The sequence below is a fragment of the Heloderma suspectum genome, chromosome 3, assembly GCF_057233095.1.
Source record: "Heloderma suspectum isolate Gila_16-S chromosome 3, 16-S_ref, whole genome shotgun sequence".
Classification (NCBI taxonomy): Eukaryota; Metazoa; Chordata; class Lepidosauria; order Squamata; family Helodermatidae; genus Heloderma; species Heloderma suspectum.
In genome coordinates, this window is record NC_139460.1 from 173403213 (window position 1) to 173424441 (window position 21229).

At 43.1% G+C, this 21229-nt stretch overlaps 1 protein-coding gene across 3 annotated transcripts in view; it reads right to left on the reverse strand.

The window, feature by feature from the left end:
• Positions 1-21229, reverse strand: part of SUGT1 (SGT1 assembly cochaperone of MIS12 kinetochore complex) — a 54284-nt gene that overhangs the window by 17348 nt on the left and 15707 nt on the right. For all 3 annotated transcript variants that reach the window (XM_084844912.1, XM_084844914.1, XM_084844913.1), the window contains 4 exons: positions 10318-10371; positions 7827-7846; positions 6467-6486; positions 728-824 (listed from right to left, as the gene is read on the reverse strand). In XM_084844912.1, the coding sequence (XP_084701038.1) occupies positions 728-824; positions 6467-6486; positions 7827-7846; positions 10318-10371 (191 nt within the window). The remainder of the gene's footprint in view (positions 1-727; positions 825-6466; positions 6487-7826; positions 7847-10317; positions 10372-21229) is intronic.

Sequence of the window (21229 nt, forward strand, 5' to 3'; positions counted from 1 at the left end):
TGTTCACTTTATCTCCCAGGGAAAATGAATGCAAAGAACTTTCACTAGGAACTTCTAATTTATGTCAAACATAAGACAGGAATTTCAAATGGCAATTTATACTGCATTATTCAACAGTTAATTCAAAGTGTGCTAGAAAATAAAGGGAAGATTAATGTTCTTAGCCATCAAGTAGGTACTCAGAAAGCTGTTATGTCAGTTTGATATGCATTCTTTAGGTAAAGAATTGCATAACTGTAGAAAGTTTCCAAGAGCCATAAATAATTAAATGGTCAAACGACACATGGCTTCCTTTTCTTGCTTTATGCTTCACATGTTTTCATACCCAGCAAGATAGATGTGTGAATATTAAGTAGCAATTCACAGAATATTTGATTATATGTCCAAAAATAGATACCAAACTATAAAGCAAGTATAGTCGCAATATAACTACCAAAAACAGGGATGCCAATAATTAAAGCTAGGACTTCTTTGAAAACATTTAATGAGCATTTATATTGTGAGATACAGAATATAAATATTCAATAATATATGCACTAACATTCACTTCCCATCTGTACTGCTACTCCCCACCCTATATAGCAAGCATCTGTTGATTTTTGTCTTATGCTGTAGTCCTAAATACACCCTTTCTTGGAAGCGACGTTATCAGTGAGATGTCTTTCCTAGAAAGTACATTTAGAATCCAGGTGTATCACTTTCAATCTCAACTATATGTATACATTACCTCTTTCTCTGAGAACTGTATGTTTACTTCATCCTTCTTTGCATTCTTGATCATAATAGTCACAATTACATGAGATTCTGTTTGGTACCAATCATACCTTTAAAAAAAAGTATTTTAGTTTTTGTGAATATTCCAATCTCATATCCTGAACAGTTACAGACTTCCCTGCCAGTCCCATTCCCCCATGTTAATGGCAAGAAAACCTGAACTCAGTCTGAAGCTTGCATACCTGAATGCCCCTTATTGTTTTAAAGATTTGGATTTGCACATAGGTAAACATTTCTACTCCATTAAATTTAGGGTCAGCCTTTATTATACTACAGACCAGGGGTGGGCAACATGTAGCCCTTCAATAGGTTGGCTTACAACTCCCATCAGCCCTAACTAGTCAATGGTGAGGGATGATGGAAGTTGTAGGCCAAAATATCTGGAGGGCCACAAGTTGCCCACCCCTGCTACAGACCAACAGCTTTCAAAATGGGCTGGTTCAGATGCCCAGTTTGAACACCCTTTGGAAATCACAAGAATAAAGCACAGAAAGCCTTGGGCTTGTGTGCTCCCCCTCTGGCTCGGAACCGAGGAGTTGATTTGTTTTAATTAACCACAGCTAAAGTTAACCAGTTTGTCCTAAATTCGACCCCCCATAGTGCTAAAAATGCCAATTTCTTGTCACCACCAACCCTGATGTTGCAGGGTGGTTGGGGCCGCGTGTGGCACGCAAGCCACGTGTTGCCCACCCCTGCCCTAGAGATGAAGCACTAATTACCACTGGTATTCCTTCTGAGGACAAGGCTTTGGGCATAAAGCTAGAAGGAACAGTGCTTTGTTCCTATGGAACTGCATGCTCACTTTGGAAATAAAGGATTAATCAAGCCCCTACAACCACAGTCTTGAATGGAAGATACAGAATTCCTTCCTAACCAAAGACACCAAGTTTGCCTACCCTTCAAGCTGACAGGATAGCAGCTAAGAACACCACCTTCCAAGAAAGCTTCCAGAGTATTTTCCTCTTAATAGGTTTGAAAGGCTATTAAGACTTCCGGTTTGGGACCGATGTAGTCCTGGCAGCTTCCATGGACTCTCTGTGGGGCTTTCTCAAACAGGTTTTTAAAAAGGTGAAAAACCTTTTCATCTCCCCCCTAGAAATTAGCGGGGGGCAAGGCAAATAGCTCTGGATTTTTGCCTGGAGTAAGGTAACCCCCATCCGATAGTGGAGGAGCTGGATGCCAGGGTTTTCCCCAGGGCTGTACCAACGCGAAAAGCTGAAATGAGACTCCTATTTTATAGGAGAAAATAGGGCTGGCATGTTCCATAACAATATATCCTGCAAGAAAAATCAGCAACCTATGAGAGACGATTTAAGAACTTTGAACAATATTTGAGATCATCTGAGGACCTGTAAGATTTATTGGAGAAAACTATGGCTGAACCGAGGCGGCAAAAAGGGATTGCTTCAACAGCTGCCACAACTCCTGTGTCAAAGGTGCCAAAAACAGAAGATTTAGCAGAATTATTTATGATGATGAAAACTCTATCTTTGCAATTTTCGGGACTAGTTCAAAGGCTGGACTTAATTCAAAATTCCATCGCTGTTATGCAGGGAGCCGTGGATTTAATTAATGCGTCACAGAAAAAATGGAGTCCAAAATTAATGAACTTGAACACCTAGTGGCAAGAAATGAAACTACGACACAAGTTATTTGTAAAAATATATCTGACAGAATCTCTCAATTGGAGTAAAATATACTCCAAAGAAGTATGAATACGAATCTATACGAAGAGAGCAAACATACGTATAGTGGGGATTAAAAGGTTGTCTAATGATGTGAAATTGTCTACTTTTGTGGATAAACTTTGAGCCAGATTTCGTGTGCCAAATCCTAAAGGGAATGATTATACAACTGTATTTCAATTTGCAAAAGTCTCCACAAAGTGTTATATCCTGAATTTGGCAAAACAAGCTGGAAGCCTTTCCTGGAAACAGGATAGAATTATGCTGTTCCCAGATTACATCAAAGAAGTGGCAAATAAAAGAAGGCAATTTATCGAAGCAAAGAATCTGGCAAAACAAATGAACTTACAATATTACTTAAAATATCCTGCTACACTTTGTATTGTGTCTGAAGACCAGATGAAGAAGTTTACAAATCATGAAATGGCGGAGGCTTGGTTGAATGTTAAAATGCGTGAGAACTCTGTCACAATTCCATGAAATGGAATTTCTAAACAAGTACTGTTAACTGCTTGTGTGTAGCTTTCATGATCTAGGCTAACTCAGAAGAAATGACTTTATATATATTTGTTTACCTTTATGTATTCTTTATTATTATTATTATCATCTCTCTTTTTATGTATCTTCTTCTATTTTATATTTTAAAATAGACAAAATATGTAGTATAAAAATATTATTGACTGTTGAAGATTTATCTTAAGTTTTATTATTATACAATACTATACTCTCTCTTTTTGATTACTATTATTATTATTACTAATATTCAGGCTTTTGGGAATGAAGTGTAGAACTGCTGCGTTGATATAAAATATTGTTTTACTAGATTGTATAATAGATATAGTTTTCTGAAATAGAATACCATTGGAGGTTGGGAGAAGTTGGAGTTATTTTTCTTTTTTCCTTTCTTTCTTCTCTTTGTGATATTATGGTGTCCTAACTAAAATATTGTATGGATGAGAACTGAAGTACTGAGTAGGTTGTTGGTAATTTTGGTAGTGTTTATAAAGATAAAATACATAAAAATATATTCCAAAAAAAGAGAAAGGCTGTTTGGTGAGGGTTTTAAGGACCAGAGACAGATTCCAGAAGGGAAATCTATGTGGAATTGGGAGAGGAAATCAGAAGGTTTGCTGCAGGAAACATTTGAGAATGGAAAGTTTTTCGCCTAGATTACCCTGAATGCTGTCCGAGGCTGCCACCTACCTCTTCAAAGTATGGGGAACACAGGCCCCACTCCAAGAAAATCTAGCATTGCCATGGATGCAATTATATCTCCAATACTTTATTCCGTAGTACCCTCATGTTGTTGACAGCTTACAAAAAGAATGGCAAAATCACATCTGATGCATATCCTTGATCTCCAATTGCTTCTGCTCAATTTCCAGGTAATCAGTCAGAGCCAGTCCAACTCCAGATGGAGAACAGGCCCCAGCCTCAGGGGTCAGTTCTCCATCTAGAGTTGGGCTGGCTCTGACTGCCCATTAGGTGGCCTTGATGGGTTATAATAGACCAGCAGCTCCTTGCCAGAATTAGGTAATGGGTTGGAATCCAGTTCCATAAGCAGTAATAAGACCATAATGAGAATTCTGTCAGAATGGGTGTCAGCTTTAACTGTTTGTGGGACTTACAGACTCACCAGGTCTCATCTCTGGGTTAGTTATGGGAGCAGGGGCTGGAAGGGGAAGTGTCATATGACAATAATACCAGCCCAACTTCCTTCTGCCCTTGTGAGCACACTCCCTTAGTTTAGCACCTATATTCTTGGCCACAATGCAGCCAATCCACCCCAGGAACTTGGGTTGCAGGATTTCCCTATAATGACTGCGTGGAATTCGCACGGGGGGTGGGTGGGGGGTATTTGCATGTTATTAGAGAACCACAACATTGTTGAAGTAACAAGGAGGAGCCTCGTTGCAGACTTAATGCTTAACACACAGAAGCTGTTGGGCCTAATCTGGTCAGACTAAGCACCCACCAAATCTATTCCATCAAGGCAAGGGAAGCAGATGGAGGGAGGTTTTTGGATGGATATTATTTTGGGAGTTTGGGGTTAGCAAATGACTTTAATAACTTGAAACACAAGCTAACTGCTCTTCTTCATATAGACAGATAGCCACGTACTGGGAGAAGCCCTCTCTGGAAAGGGATGTTTGGATGTCAGCTGAGCCAACCCTGTCCTGCCTGCTCTCTTACAAGAACAAGAACAGCGTGTGTACCAGAATCCTCTGCAATGCTCAGGGTTCCATGCAGGATACTTCAGTGTTTCTCAGTGGACAAGTCAACATGGAAAAGTTGAAAATCGCTGATGTAGGCTAAACCCTTGGTCCTAAATACATGTATTCTTAAGTCATGACGACTGCACTGCACAGTTCACAGCCTGGGTAGAGACATGAAGGCCCAAGAAAAAGCTGGAAGAATTCGGGGGGGGGGGGGCTTTTTTGTTTCCATTGATGGTTTTTGTTTTTTCCAAAAAAATCATATACTTTTGGATTATTATTTTGTTTTAGAATTTAGGACAAAATATTTATATACTGTTACCCAGCCTTTACTCCCCCTGCCAAAAAATACGATTTCTAAAAACTATATAAGAAGAAAACTTTTATAGAAAGACTAGAGATGTAAAATGTCTGGAAATAATGAAGCCATGGGGGAAAGTATTTTTTAATCCTCTCTGTAAGATTCCCAGCATAGTTAGTTCTTTCATTCCTTATTAACATTATTGATCTAAAGTATATTTTACTGATAGACATTTATGCTCCGTTTCCCAACATGTGAGAAGAGTCACCATTGTACGTTCTTGACAGTAAATGTACATTCTTGACAGTTTGAGTTTTGTTCTATAGGGTCCTGTGTTTCTGATGCTAAGGCAGTCATTTAATGTAGTTTTAATCTATTCAGACAATCAATAATTACAAATTTACTAACTGAATTTACTTTTAAATATTTTAAAATACAATGATAATTTTATCAGCAAACTAAGTCATACATAAAATAACTTCAGGAACAGAAAGGCTGCTTTATGTTCCTACAGCTTCCCTCCCCAACCTGGTGCCCTCTGGATTTTTGGACCACAGTGCCTAGCATTCCTGACCACTGGCCATGCTGCCTGAGGCTGATGGGCACTGAAGTCCAAAATATCTGGAGGGCACCAGGTTGGGGACAGCTGTCTTAAAGCAACTAAGTGACCTTAGATCTGTAAAGAGTGGTAAAAAAAATAAGTATTTCTTATTTTTCAATTTTTCTCAAAATTTCAGCTTTTCCTGGAAAAAAACATTTTTTTTATGGCCTCAAAAATTCTGGAATTTTTACATCTCTACCCCTGGGCTGTCAGGAATGGTTATTCTCTATAAATATATAGCTCATACACTTAGCTTTCAGTCAAATAATTCAACTTGAAGGAGTTCAGCATAGAAAACAAACAAACAAATCAACATTTTGCTGGGTGATGTTAAGCATGCCACTCTCTTAGCCTTAGTCCATCTTCTGTCAAATGGGAATAATACTAGCTGAGTACATTACAGAACTGTTGTACAAACTATTATATATACAGTGCCATCAGTGTATATGGCATATCACCAAGTTTCATAGGCAAAACAGACATAGCCCTGCCCTCAGGAGCTTATAACTGAACACAGACATTGAGCAAAACAGAGGGAGGAACAGTTACATATGTTTAAAGCTTAAAGTTACAGGTGTAAATAAGGATTAAAGGGATAAGTCAAAGGCACTGCAGAATAAGTTGGTTTTCAGAAAAGATCTGAAGGAATATATAGAGAGGTGACCCCATGTACATGTGTGAGGCAGGACATTCATTCATGGGGAAGCAAGGGAGAATTGATGGGAGTCATTTAAGGGAGCAGTATAGCTTTGACTGGCCAAGGGTGGTAGAGCTGGCTTAGTAGGGAACAAGAACCAGTTACTGAAATTCTGTGAAGTGCTCTGTACATTCTTAAGTATTATATAAATGCTAAGTACCATTTTAGCGAATGTTAAAAAAGAAATCTTACTTGATCTTAGATGGCCGTGACTGGTGTTCCAAAATCCGAGTGTCAGCCATTATAATGAAAGATATTGGAGAGTTAGAATAATATACCATAGTTTTTAAACCCAATGCTCGTATATTTTCACATTACATGCAATTAGAGTAGTACTTAGCAGTTATCTGTGATGTCCCTTGTCCATGAAAAGAAACAACAGACCTCAAGAAGAGAGCCACATAAAAATATCACAGATATGATTTAAGATATTTGGACTGAGGGTAAGCCCAACCTGTGGGGAGGGCCACTCCCTACACTTACCAGACTGAGGTGAGGAGGTTGCGAGTGGGAAGGAAAAAACGGCTAGAATAGCACATTCTAGCAACCACGCACCCAATCACTGCAACTGTTCACACCACTCTAGTTGGCTCCTTCTTCATCCCCTCCAAGGTCCTCAGCCTGGTAAGCACACAGGACTCCGTAGCGAATGTTGAGATTCTCCCAACAAGATGGGCAAAATGGTTCCTCTACAGCCAGTTCTCCCTTCCCAAAGTAAGGACGGCTATCTCCCTCCTTCAGCCACAACAAAAAAGAGCTCTCCCAGATAGCGTGGGTAAGAGAGATATAAAACACATTCAAGCTAGAGGCTGGCTGCACAGCCAGACCTGAACTCTCTAACAGAACACCAAGGTAGGGGTGGGGATGGTTTCAACTGCTCTGTGGCTGGCTGGCTGGCTGAACAGTTTCCTGGCTTGCTGCTCAGCAGACCTTCCCCTGCAGCTGGTGATACAACAGGGCTGTACTGCTCAAGCTGAGGGCTACCTCCACCATCACTTCCCTGCCCCCACCTCAATCACTTTGGGGGAAAATGGGGATGAGCTCCTGCCCACATGTGCACATAGCCCTCCAGTTCTGGCAGATGCAGTAGGCAGAGACCACTGATTGTCACAGGCCACAAACATACAAGTTGTACAGAATGGCTTGCACCTTTTCCTTAGCCCTATCACAGCCTACAGTATTTCGCTAGAGCATTGTACCACACTGCATTTGAAGTTCCAAGTTTAAAAAAAGCAGCTTGTAATGCAGTGCAGGGGGTTGTTCAAGGAACAAAAAAGGATGGATGACTGGCATGTGCCTGGACTAGCTGCCTACTTTTCTAGACTATTACCAGTGCCTGCAACATCATACATTTATAGTAGGACCAATAGAACAATCATTTTACGTATGCTGGTTAATACTAGAAACAGGCCAGATTTCTCTCCAGCAGAAGAAATCCTCAACATTTTAGGAAAAAAAAAAAAAAAACACTCCTTGTTATATGTGAACCAAAGAAAAGAGAGAGGTGTTGTGCTTTAGAAACCACAAGTATACCCATTAGGAAGAACCTTACCACTTCAGTTTGTGATGCAGCTGTAAGGCAAAAACAAATTACATTTTTAGACAAAACCTTATTTGAAAAGTATAAGCATCTTAAAACATATAGAAATTAGCCTCATAGCATGCTAACACAGAAGTTTAGCCATTTTTGTTTCAGTTAATTTTACTAAATGGGTCAGGCTTTAGTATTTAGACTCAATTAATATTTAATAAACACATTTACTAGGAACTAAGCCCCACTGAAAACAATTGAGATTTACTTCCAAGTAAATGAGAATAAGATTGCACCATTAGCTTGAAAAGCTTCTCGTAAGAGTAATGTACCATTCAAGTAATATGGCACAAAACTGAGCATTAAGATTTAGCCAAAGCAACCATGCATCTGATGTTAAAGGAAATCATGAACTGCCTTCCACAACTTCAACTATAAAATTTATTAAGTGATTACACAATTTCCTGTAGCCACCTTCTTTTCCCCCTAATCAAGATTAATATTCATATCAAGATCAAATCCAAGGCAGCACAGGTCAGGATTAGCGGCTTCAAAAAGAAGCCCCTCAAAAGTATGTTTCAAACTGGTGCTCCAAATTCAAAACAAATTACTTTACTCCTACCTTGCAACATTTTCACACAAATATGTAATGTTCTGGAAAGTGTGTATAGTAGCAACAAAACTAATTACAGATCTTGGTTTGATCTGCTCTGACAGTGAAGACCCATTCAAACTAAATTGGTGAATAAAGGGGCCCTATCATTAGTATACAGATATCTCTATGAGATGCATATTAGAAAAGTTTATTATAATGATGGCTGGGAAAGAATTTTGAGACTGACATTTCAGAGACTGTCTGGGTAGATCTACATGACAGCATCAAAACGTCTTCATTTTTAACCTAGCAAGAAGCTCATAGGAAATTAATTTATAGAGCGTACATGACACTGGCCAGGATAAATAAGGTTCATCATACAACTAGGTTCACATGTTGCAAGTGTACTGCAACCCAGGCAGATTCCTTGCACTCCTGCTATTCTTGCAACTCAGCTGACTTTTTGGACCTGCAGTATATTGTTACTAGAATTGTGATAAATCTGCAATTTTCACTGCTTTGTTAAACAATCTTGATAAATATCCCCCTCTTAGACTGCTTACGTTGAATCTGTTGGTACCTGCAAAAGTTGCATATGATATTGGAAACAGACCTCAGCATCATGTATAAAAGAATGGCTTATTTAAATATTAGAGATTACTAAAACCAATAAATCAAATCGGTCTGGAGAATAAATTCTATTTCTCCTGCTATTTGAAAAATGGAATTCTTTGACTTATTGGAATATACACCTTAACTTCATTTCATCAAAGATAAATCTGTTTATTTTTATTTGTAGCTTTATTTCTGTTCTCAATAAAAGCACTGGTGTCATACTTTGGAATTATTCACTTTCTAGTAACTTGTTTAACATCCCGTACCACTGCCCACAGAACATTATTTTTCTAAGTGAAAATCACCAAATTCCCACTATCCTTCAGAAGATTATTACAAATGCCAAGTTCTGAATAAATATACAAGGAAACAAAATAAATAGCTATGGTGCTCCTCAAAATACTGATATGGTTTGCACATCAAGCTGCAGTTCCTGGGTTCTTTAACTCACGAATTCTTGGGATTGAGCGAAGCAACAACAGCTGCCTCCCATGCATTCGTCATTTCTGCTTTCAATTAATAATCCAGGAATGCCCCATTCCTGGGTTGTTTCGTAATATGTTTAACTCATGAACAACCCAGAGTTTCTGAAACTCAGAAAGGTGGAACGAACATTTGGGACCTAAGAGGACCAGTTCCCACTTTTTCTTTTCTTTCTTTCTTTCTTTCTTTACAAAATCCCATTTTACAAAATCCCATTATCCTTTAGGCAAAACATGCTGACCCCTGTCAAGCTTTTACTTTGGTACAAAATCTTTTATTGGCTTTTTATGTGCTGGTTTTATATTTATGTATGTACTGGTTTGCTTTTATCTTTTTGGTTTCATTGTATTTTATTGTAAGCCGCCTTGAGCCAGGATAGAAAATGTATACATTATTTTGGCCCACAATTGCAATTTCTCACAGACTGGCCTGGTTGACACATAACGCTAGCCCATAGTTTATTGACTTACCCAGGGTTTGTCTGGCAGACAATGTGTGTGAGAAGATTAACCAGGGTGTGTTGTGTAAGTGTGAGAGTGTGTGATGTGCGTGCGTGAGAGAGAGAGAGAGCGAGAGAGAGAGAGACGGGGGGGATGGCCCACCCCCACCCACTTTTTTGTGGGCATGTACCCCCCCACCCCACACACACAGGTAAGGTTCTGAGAAAAAGAATGAGGCCCTCAGGCAGAAAAAGGCTCCCCAACCCTGGTATGGATGAAAGCAGGGAAAGGGGGTGACTTAAGATTGCAGACTTGAGAATCCCCATCCTCAGAAACTGCACATGCTATTAAGAATGCAAATGAGTAAAGCATTCCCTACCGTTGATGGCTTCGTCACATCTTTTAATCCAAACAGTAACAGCTGTGTTATTACCTAGCAAATAAAACACACAATAGTCTATTGCAGGTTGACATCTAAAATAAACTATAACCTTATCTTTATGCTATACAGTCCTGGAGGCTTTTCTCTATGACATAAGTATGTTCCTAGAATTTGAGACTGCCAGCCTTTTTCCTTAACTTCGATTTCTAGCTTTTACTGCTGAAGAAGACTGAATGTGTGATGGCATAAATTAGCTTTCTCAGTAACATGCAAGTTGATCTTTCTTGAGAAATATGAACATATCAATAGTACAACATTAACTATTAGAAATTGCATTCAAGTATAATACAATATAAAATGAGACTTGTGTAACAATACCACAGTAGTTTTAGATGCACCAAAAATTCAATTCTGAACTGACAAAGTCATTCAACATTTCTTTCCCCCACCTAAAATCAGTGGACAATTATACTTCATTTAAGTCCAAAAAGATGACAGCATTCATGGAGGGTATCAAAGCTGGATGTCTTCCCCTATATATCATTACTCTGGTTTAATCTGTGTTGCATGGATTCAGGGTTCTATACTATTATCCAGCTTTCAACAGCAATCCTAGCTAAATGGATTAAGGAAGTTTCCCTGCCCTCCCCCCGCCCCAAACTACTCTCTTGTTCAGCATCACTATATAAAAAGTCATTTATTTAATCCAGTTTTTCCCATAGTATTTTGAACTTCTGCCACCCAGCCCCACATTCTAAATTTCCTCTATTTTCTAAGCCCCTCAACCTGAAAAATGCCAGTACGCAAGTGTTTGGGCGAGCGCAAGGGAAACTTTGGAAGCCACTCCTAGTTTTTCAGAAAAGACAAATTTGCTTACCTGTAACTGAAGTTCTTTGAGTGATCATCTGTGTATTTACACATATGGACATTCACATATGAGCTCTGTGCCTGCACTGTTCTGGGAAACTTCTATAGTTGAAGATCGTTTTGGCAGGAACCTTCCCCCATCGTCCACTGCACATGTCTAGCGTAGGCTCCCGCCTATTCCCTCAGTTTGCTGAGACTGACCATTGCAGACCCAAGACCAAGAGAAAAAGACTACGGTGCCAACCTCGATATGGACACTGACACTGAAGTGACAAGAGCAGGTGGGTTGTGTGACTGCACAGATAACCACTCGAAGAACTTCTGTTAGAGGTAAGCAACCTCTCTTTCTTCTTCGTGGTCTCTGTGCATCACACATATGAGCAACTAACAAACTAACTTACCGGAGGTGGGTTCGGTGCTTTAGTCCAGCACTGATGAAAGGACTGCTTGTCCGCAAGTGCAGTCCCTCTGGCTCGGACATCCAGCCGGTAATGTCAAACAAATGTAGATGGTCTGGACCACATCGTGGCCTTGCAGAGGTGAGGCAAAGCAACCCCCTGACTAAATGCCACCGATGCAGCCCTTGCTGTAGTCAAGTGCACCTTGACAGGTTCCAATAAGGGAAGTCCCACTACCTCATAGGCAAACTTTATTGTCTGCATGATCCAAGATGTGAACCACTGCGATGAAACAGGAGCACCCTTCCGGCACCTCCATAGTAGACAAAAATGCAAGGTGATTGCTGGAATGGCTCCATCCTGGATTTATAACATGCCAATGCTTGACGTACATCTAAGGTGTGAAGTCGAGTCTTTACTTGAGTGGTAGGAGCAGGGAAGAAAGCAGGCAAAACTATATCCTGGTTCACATGAAAATTTGAGATAACCTTAAGTAGGAAGGCCACGTCTAGCCAAAGAACTTTTTTCTTAGGAAAATAAAATATGGTGAGGCGACACAGAGAGCACATAACTCACTGGACCAACACGCCAAAGTAATGGCCACGACAAATGCTATTTTCCATGCCACCAGGTGAAGATCTACTGTAGCGAGTGGCTCAAATGGCTTCCCTGTCAAGATCTGTAGCACCACTGAAAGACTGCACAACGAGCCAGGTCGACAAACCAGGGGCGCCACGTTTCTCATCCCCAGAAGGAACTGACGCACCAACGGGTGCAAGAATAATGAGAAGCCATCCACCAGAGGGTGCAACACTGATATCACTGCCAAATAAACAAGGAGTGACAAAACTTTCAAACAACAAGGTAAGAAACTGCAACACACTGTGAAAGAACATAGAACAGGATTGAAGCCACTTGCCTCAGCAAAGGCAGAAAAAGCTTTCCACTTCTGCGCGTATGAACACTGAGTAGGTGGCCTTCTAGAAGCATTCAAAATAACCTGAATTAGAAAAGGTGGGATGTCCAGTCCTGTCATCGCTACTGGATCCTTCACACCATCAACCACAGCATTAATAGATCTGGGTCTCGGATCCGACCCTGCTGCTGAGAGAGGAGACCTGATGTCATCAGGAGGCGCAAATAGTCTTCCTTGGTGCAATGCAGTAGCAGTGCAAGCCAAGTCTGTCTTGGCCACCACAGGACTATCACAATGTAATCTGTACCGTCAAGCTCTATCTTGGCCATCAGCTCTGGTGATCAGGGGAAATGGTGGGAATAGATAGTAATGATGACGTGTCCAATGAAGTAAGCCATACCCTAGGGATGCCCCTCCCCAACCCACTCTGCTGCAAAATCAACTACATACCACATTCTCCTCCATGGCAAACAGATCTATTGACCAGGTACCGCATTGATGGAACAGTGTCTTGAGGACCTGTGGACTCAACTGCCCTTTGTGAGACAGCTGATACAAACAGCTGAGGCAATCTGCTAATATATTGTCCTTGCTGCAATGTGAACAGCTGTCAACCCGATGCCCCAAGGGATGCACCAATAAAAGATCTTGAGGGTGAGACTGATGAGTGATGTAGACCTCGTTTCCCCCTTGCTTGTTCACATAACTGACGACCGTGGTGTTTTCCAACACCACTTGGACTAGCCAATTCTGAAGAGCTGTCTCAAAGACCCTTAATGCTTTCTCAATTGCTAAAAGTTTGAGAATGTTCATGTGACTGCTAGCCTGTTGCAGACCAAGTGCACCTGGAGTGACCTGCTGTGTGCGCCCCAGCCAAGGAAAGACATGTCTGTTGTAAGCATGCTGGATGGGGAAGGCTGATGGAAGGGAACTCCACAGAGAAAGTGCTTAGGACTCTGCCACCACTGAAGCATGGCCAGCACCTCACCCAGTACAAGGAGTTGAAACCTCTGAGCACCCCACTTAGTATCGAACACCCCCAGGAACAACTTTTGCAGCTGTCTATTTGAAGGTGAGTGAAGAGAACCATCACTGCTGTCGTCATCAGTCCCAGTAGCAGTAAAGGGGGGTCCACATGGTGCTGGCTCACTTCAGGACAACTAAAGTCACCCATCACTCCTTTGGAAGACAGGCTCGACCCTCGATGGAGTCCAATACCGCCCAAATAAACTGGATCATCTGCAAAAGGGTTACAGAAGACTTTTTGACATTCACAGTGTCCCAACGAACCAAGAAGATTCTTGGTAAGTATCACTGCCCGGACAAGACTCACCACTGAACAGGCTACAGTTAGCCAATCGTCTATGTATAGGTAAAGTACTACCCCATAAACACGTAGGTGGGTGCACACCACTGCCATACATTTCATGAACACGCAGGGTGCTGTTGCCAATCCGAAGGCATTGTGTACTCTACAATGATATGCGACTGGACCAATGGCAAAACAGAGATAGCGCTGACTGGGTTCTGCAATGGCAATGTGAAAATATGCATCTTTGAGGTTTAACACAAACCAATTGCGCTTCCTTAGCAGTAGAATCAATGCCAACATAGTCATATGAAACTCCCAGGGTGTTATGACAGAACTGACCTCTCTGAGGTCCAAGATCGATCCAAGTCCCCCATCCTTCTTGGGAACTGTGAAGTATCTGGAGTAGAAACCATTCTGAAGATTGCAGGGTGGGATGAGTCTTGATAGCTCCTTTCAACAAAACAGATTCTACTTCCAATGTGGCCGTAGTGTGGAGCGTACCAACAAATGGAAGGGCGTTGTACTCAATTTTGTAGCCCCTCTGGACGATGGATAACACCCAGGAATCTGTCGTTATTCTCCACCAAACATGAAAATAGAAGGACAGATGCTTTCCAAAGAGGGGACAATAGAAAGTGGGACGAACACATAGAATGGGCAAGTCAAAGGCGCTGTTTTCCGCTAGGTTCTCCCTTCCTCCAGTCAGGACAGTACTGTGCCGATGCATACTGACTCTCTGGTTGTGATGGAGGCTGCGGTCGGTATGACGGTCCCTCTGAGACCAAGACTGCTGGAATGGTGGCTGGGGAGACTATCTTCTTTGTTTGTACGGTGGAAGGGGAAGGTTCAGACTCATCTTCCTGGCAGCCGTTTTTGCCTTCTGGACGGAATCCATTGCTTCATATATCTTAGAACTGAATAAGCTGTTTCTGTCCAAAGGGAGATCCTTGATCCTGGGTGTAGCCCCCTGAGAAAAACTAGCCAGCCGCAACCAAGCATGCCGTCTCAGCACTACCAACCCCACCATCGCCTTCATCCTGCAATCTGCCTGGGGGTGGGCCATATTTATCTGTTGCCTGGAAAGACGAGAGACCTCTGCTTGAAAGACCCTTGCTAATTCCTGCTTCTCTTCAGGTAAGTGCTCCAAGAGGGATCTTACCTTTTCCCACAAAAAAAGTTGGCAGTGGGACATGGTTGCTTGATAACTAGCCACATGGGGCCCAAGGGTGGCAGAGGAGTAACTTTGCCTCCCCATCAAATCCAGTCTCCTGCCCCCCTTGTCCACCAGAGAGGCGTGTACTTGCTGAGATCGGCCCTGCGAGGCCTTGACAGGCACAGAATTGGGCTGTGGATGTGTAAAGAGGAAGCCCATATCCTTCTCTTGAACACGGCACATGTTTTCGAGCCTTTCTGGAGTTGGTGCTATGGAGGATGGGGCCTTCCAGGACTGCTGGATTATCTATAAAAGGACCAGCAAAAATGGGATCACCATCTGTGCCAATGTCTCCATATGCACAGCATCAAAGACTGAATCCATGATACGTTTGGCTGGCTGCTGAGCCTCCAGACCCAACGACTGGGCCATCCTCAGTATCTGCTCTGAAAAATGGCCCATGTCTTCAGACAGTGAAACAGGATCCTGAGAGCCTATGGCCCCATCAGGAAACAAGACTGAAGGTGCTACGGATGAGTATGAAGAGTCTGACTGGTACTCACAGGTGCCAGAGTGAGGAGATGCAGGAGGTGAAACTGGCCACTCTTTCTCCGTTGGTGAACAAGATAAGGCATTGAGCTGGTGATCCTGGGACTGATGGGATCGTGACCAGCTGCAACAATGGCAAGACATACTGTGGTCTCTGTTCTGACAGCAGCTGCAGCAGGAGAAAAACCCCTTCATCTTGTGGGCATAAGTTGGTTGTCGACGGGGATGCACAAATCCGAGATGGCTTTATCATATGGTATGATGGGAGACCATAATGCGCATCTCTATCCTTATGATATCGCCAGTCACCCCAATAATAGGAGCGCCTAGGCAACAATGACCAATTTGATTGTCGGCCCCAGTTGGACAGAGGGGACTGCAATCTATCCCGACGATCCAAGGTGCCAAAGGACTTGGGCTGGGGAGCCATAAGAACATAAGAAGAGCCATGCTGGATCAGACCAAGGGTCCATCTAGTCCAGCATTCTGTTGACAAAAAGGCCAACCAGCTGTCAACCAGAAACCCACAAGCAGGACCTGCCAATGTTCCCCAGCAACTGGTGTACATAAGCTTACTACTTCTGGTACAGGAGGTAGCACAAAGCCATCACGACTAGTAGCCATTGACAGCCTTCTCCTCCAGGTAGTTACCTAGCCCCCTTTAAAGCCATCCGAATTGTTGGCCAACACTACATCTGATGTAGCGATGGCCATCATGGTGGCAAGAGACTCGGACTGGACAATGACATTGCACTGGCTCATCCCTCTGCTGGGACGGAGAGGAATCCTTTATGTCCTGTTCCAATGTTGACATGATTGGGGGCACATCTCGCATTGGTATTGAATCAACTTGCCTCACTGGAATCAGGGAGTTTAACAACGGAGGCGGAGTTGGTATATACCTGGGAGTTTTAGAGGCCGGTTCATCACCTTTCCTTGAGTCCTTCTTTTTATGCTGAGGCTCTGATGGCTTAGGAGTCCCATCTTTTTAGCCATCAATAATGCCAACGGTCTACCCAGTGTGGGGGCATCACTGTGGCCCATGGCTGGGGCCAGAGCTACTGGTGAATCTGGATTTGTTAACTCAAGCTGCTGTGGTGCAGTCTTTGGAGGCTCATCTCGCTGTTTCGGGGAGGGTTGTGCCTGGTCCATGGTTGTCTTAGGCACCTCCACAGCCTGCAATGCTTGTTTCCATATGACCGCACATAGCCTGTCAAAGCAGTTGCCCCTGGCTTGCTTGGTGAATGACTGACAATGAGGGCACGACTCCACTATGTCCAGCAAGTCGACCGTCATTTCCACAAGCATAGTGGAACGGGTACCTCCCTGCTTGTTCAAGTACCATAGCACCGCTGGGCTGTCCATGAGCACCTGAACATGCTTGTGGGCAAGCAGTCTTGAAGGACTGAAGGGCCTTCTTCACAACCAACAATTCCAAGGCATTGATGTGGAGAGACGTTTTGCTGTCACGGCATATGCCTTGAGTCTGTAGGGAATCACAACACCGCCCCCCGCACCTGAAACAAGAAGTATCGGTCACCAAAACCCGTGAAGGCATTCGAGGTGAGCAGGGCATACCCTGCATGAGATTGTGCAGTTGCATCCACCACACCAAACTGCTTGCAACTACCTCTGGAATTGTTATTCGCATGCAACAGGCACTGGTGGATGACCTAAATGATCTTAGGAACCAACTCTGAAGACACCTCATTTGGAGTCTCACCCAAGCCACCACATACATCGTCAATGCCATCAACCCTAGGAGCCCCTGAATGTTGAACGCTGTTGTTTTGAGATCTCAAAAAAGTTTTGTAGCTGTTGATCAGGGTGCTCAGTCTGTCTGGAGGGAGGTAAGCCCTCACGAGTCCAGGATTGCAGTGATGAACGGTATTCTGAGTGGTTTCTAATTGAGACTTTTCCTTGTTGGTTATTAGACCCAACGAACTCAGAAAACTTCTGATCACAGCCTAAAGAAGGTGTTGGGATGATGCCACTATCAACCAGTCATCTAGGAATGGATAAATTTCGATCCCTCGAGTGCACACGTATGCACAAACAACAGTTACACATTTCATAAAAACTCTTGGAACCATGGCCAATCCGAAAGGGAACACCATGAATTGGAACATCTCCGTCCCAATAATAAAACCTCTGGTAGTCGTTGCTGATTGCAGTGTGGAAGTAGGCGTCTTTGAGATCCACTGCTGCGAACCAGACAACCTGATTGAGGGGAGGCATAATAGTGGCTAACATAGTCATCCAAAACCTCCCTGTGCGTATGAACTTGTTGAGATTTCAGAGATCCAAGATGGGTCAAAGTCCCCCATCCCTCTTCGCTACTGTGAAGTAGTGGGAACACCCCCCGTCTAATTCTCCTGTACGTAAAGACTCTTCGAATGGTGCCCTTTTTCAGAAGTGTATCTGTCTCTTCTTGCAGAACATTCGATAGCGCACTCACTTTCACGGTACCGAGATGTTCTATCCAGTATCCAAATTGGACAATGTCGAGGACCCACGCATCTGAAGTTCTAGCCATCCAAGTGGTAGAAAGCGAGAGAGGAGAGAACCAAAAATTGGAAAAATGAAATTGAAATGAAGTCGGTGTGGAATCAAGTCAAAGTCTCCATTTGGAACAGTTGTCCCCTTTAGGGCGAGATTGGAGAAAACGATTAGGCTTGTTGTTTTCTCTGTGGCTGCTGGTGAAACCGGAGTGTTTGGTCCTGATATTAACAGTGCTAATAGAATGACTGCTGCTGAAACCGCTTCCTCTGGCGATACGGTGTATGCTAATATTGATGTGAAATCCCCATCTTCTTCGCTGCACTTTTCACCTTCTGTATGGGGTCCATCGCCTCATCAGTTCTTGCCTTGAAGAGACCCTACCCCATCAAAAGGGAAATCCTTGATATGGGATCTCGCCTACAGGGTTAAACCTACTGACCTAAGCCAACATGTCTCCGAAGAGCTACTGCACCTACCATCGCTTTTGCATCACAATCAGCTTGGTGATGTGTAGTATTGATTTGCTGATGCGATAATTTTACTGCTTCAAACTGAAAAATTCTCGCCAATTCCTGTTGGTCTTCCAGAAGGTAATCACAGAGTGACCCAATTTTCACCCATAAGAAAAGTTGGTATCTAGATATTGTGGCTTGATAATTGGCCACTCGAAGTACCAGAGCAGCAGAATAATAGACTCTCCTGCCCAACAAATCCAAATGGCACCCTTCCTTATCAGCTGGTGAGGCATGGATCTTCCAAGACTTTCTCTGCGAAGATTCCACAATAATCGAGTTACAGCAGGGATGAGCGAACAACCCTGCCCCCATCTTTCTCTTACACCTTATATAGGGACTCCAGCCTCTTCGATGGGGAGCCCTCCACGATTCCTTAACTGTTTGAAGAAGAGTTGGCAAAAATGGAATAAGACTGGTGTTGAGGGTTCAGCGTATATAACATCGAAAACCAGATCTTGTCATTTTTCAGCAGGCTGTTGAGTTTCTATTCCCAAGGATTGGGTTGTCCTCAGAATTTGATTGGCAAAATGAAAAAGATTCTCTGAAGGTGAAGTGCCCTCCTGTGTACCCATGATATCAACTGGTGAGGAGATGGAAGGAGGAACAGAAGAAACCGAAGACGAGCCTGATTGATAGTCCTCTATTGATTGCAGAGAAGTCGCTTCTCCATGAGTTGTTGTCCCACTCTTCTCCTTTGGTACAGACCTTGGAGAGGTTGGAGGAGGATGGGCTAGGCTAGTTGAAGGTATAATCTTAGTAGCAACTGGTGGCAATCTACCCCTTGAAGATGGTAGACCCCTTAACGAAAAGGACTGAGGACAGACTAGAGGTGGAGGCAAAAACGGATCCTCTGCTGGTGGCTTTGAAAGTGTTGCCCCCGGTGCCAGATGATACTGAGGGGAAGTGGCCCCAAGATAACGAGTACGATCAGGAAAAAATTCTCTAGCACCTTCCCAATCCTCATGTGGATACTACATTTGCAGAGGAGGCCAATAGTAGAATCTGCTCCAATCCCAAACAGGCAAACAGGATCTGTAACATCTGTCCTTCTCATAATGCTCATGGTATGGCAACCCAGATCTCTCAGAACGAAGAGAGTCTGGTGAAATATCACGAAGACACCGTTCTCTCAGTGCCGACAATGAAGGAATCTGTGGTCGCGCAGGGAATCATGATTTACTGTCGGGGGCAACAGATCTCTTATTTCACCTTCTGATGTCAATGCCTTATGCATCCGAGCCTGCAACAACATCGACGGAACTCTTGGTTCTGAAACTGACACCAATGGCGCTCTTGTTATAGGAGAATCCTACAGTAGTGGAGGCAGTGGAATCTGACTCGGCTGAATAGTAATACGCTCAGGAACAGCTTTTAATGTGGTTTGGTCTTTTTCCTGACCTCAGCCAAAGTTTTAGGTGCCCTAGCCTTTTCTGAAAGCTTCTTCGCCATAGAAATGGTGAGAGAACAACCAGGAGTAGGCGGGTCCATCCAACCCATGGTTAGAGCCAAGGACTTACAGCATGGAAGCGATAATGTTTGCGATTTCTCTGACATTGCCCTACGCTGTGTTTTGGTAACCTTTGAAGGAGTGGAATCTACAGCTTCTAGTGCCTTTTTCCACAATAGAGCTTTTAAGCAGTCTGATCAATGACGCTTAGTCTGCTTTGTGAAATTCATACAATGGTGGTAGGTCTCCACAACATGAGCTTCCCCCAGGCAAAGCAAACAAAGGGAATGCGCATCAGTGGGGCGTAGTTGTCTGCCGCACTGAATACATTTATGAAAAGGGGCCTTGACGGCCATACACACCTCTCAGGAATCCAAGATCACGAAGAAAAACAAGAAAAATCAACCAATGAACTAACTAATCTCTCTTTTTTTTAACAATAGGAAGAAAAAAGAAGAAAAAATGACCTAACTACCTCAGACGAAATTCCAACAAGGCATCCTCTCAGAAAGGTGGTCGAAAGAGAACTGAGGAGATGGGTGGGAACCTTCTAGGACATGCGTAGTGGATGTGGGGGAGGATTCCCACCAAACATGTTTTCCTCAGCTATAGAAGTTTTCCGAACGAGGCTCCATGCAGGCGCAGAGCCTGTATGTGTGATGCACAGAGACCACGATGAAGAACCTAGGACATCTTTCCACTCTAAATATGACTGGGGCAGGATGAAATAGCCTGATTCTCAGTGTAGCAGCTCTTTCTACCCATCCAGTACTGCAAGAGTCAAAAGTGTCTCCGGCTCAGGACTTGCCTCTGAATTGGTTTTCACTGGGCTACCATCATGTGTCCTAAATCTGGCAGCAGAGGACAAGGAGGTACACAGCAACAGAGGCAGTATCGGTCAAAGGCTTGGGACACACATGAGTTTATTATTCTGAAAGACTGGGATGCCCCCTGCAAACCATGCAGCAAAGAAAAAGTTTAACCGCTCAACCATTGATAGCCAAGAAGACAATTCTTCAATATTTCTCACTACATGTATCTCATTATCACTAACACAGGGATCTGTTCCGCAGATTGAGAAACATTGAATTAATCAGCAGGCTATTTGTCAATGTATTCAATCACCTCAAAATGAACTTGATGGTCATCAATAAATCTTTATAATGAGGAAAGAAGAAGTGGCCATTCCAGCATTTACTGTGGACAGTGAAAGTCTTTGTATGATCCCCTGCAGTGCAAGTGCTGTGGAC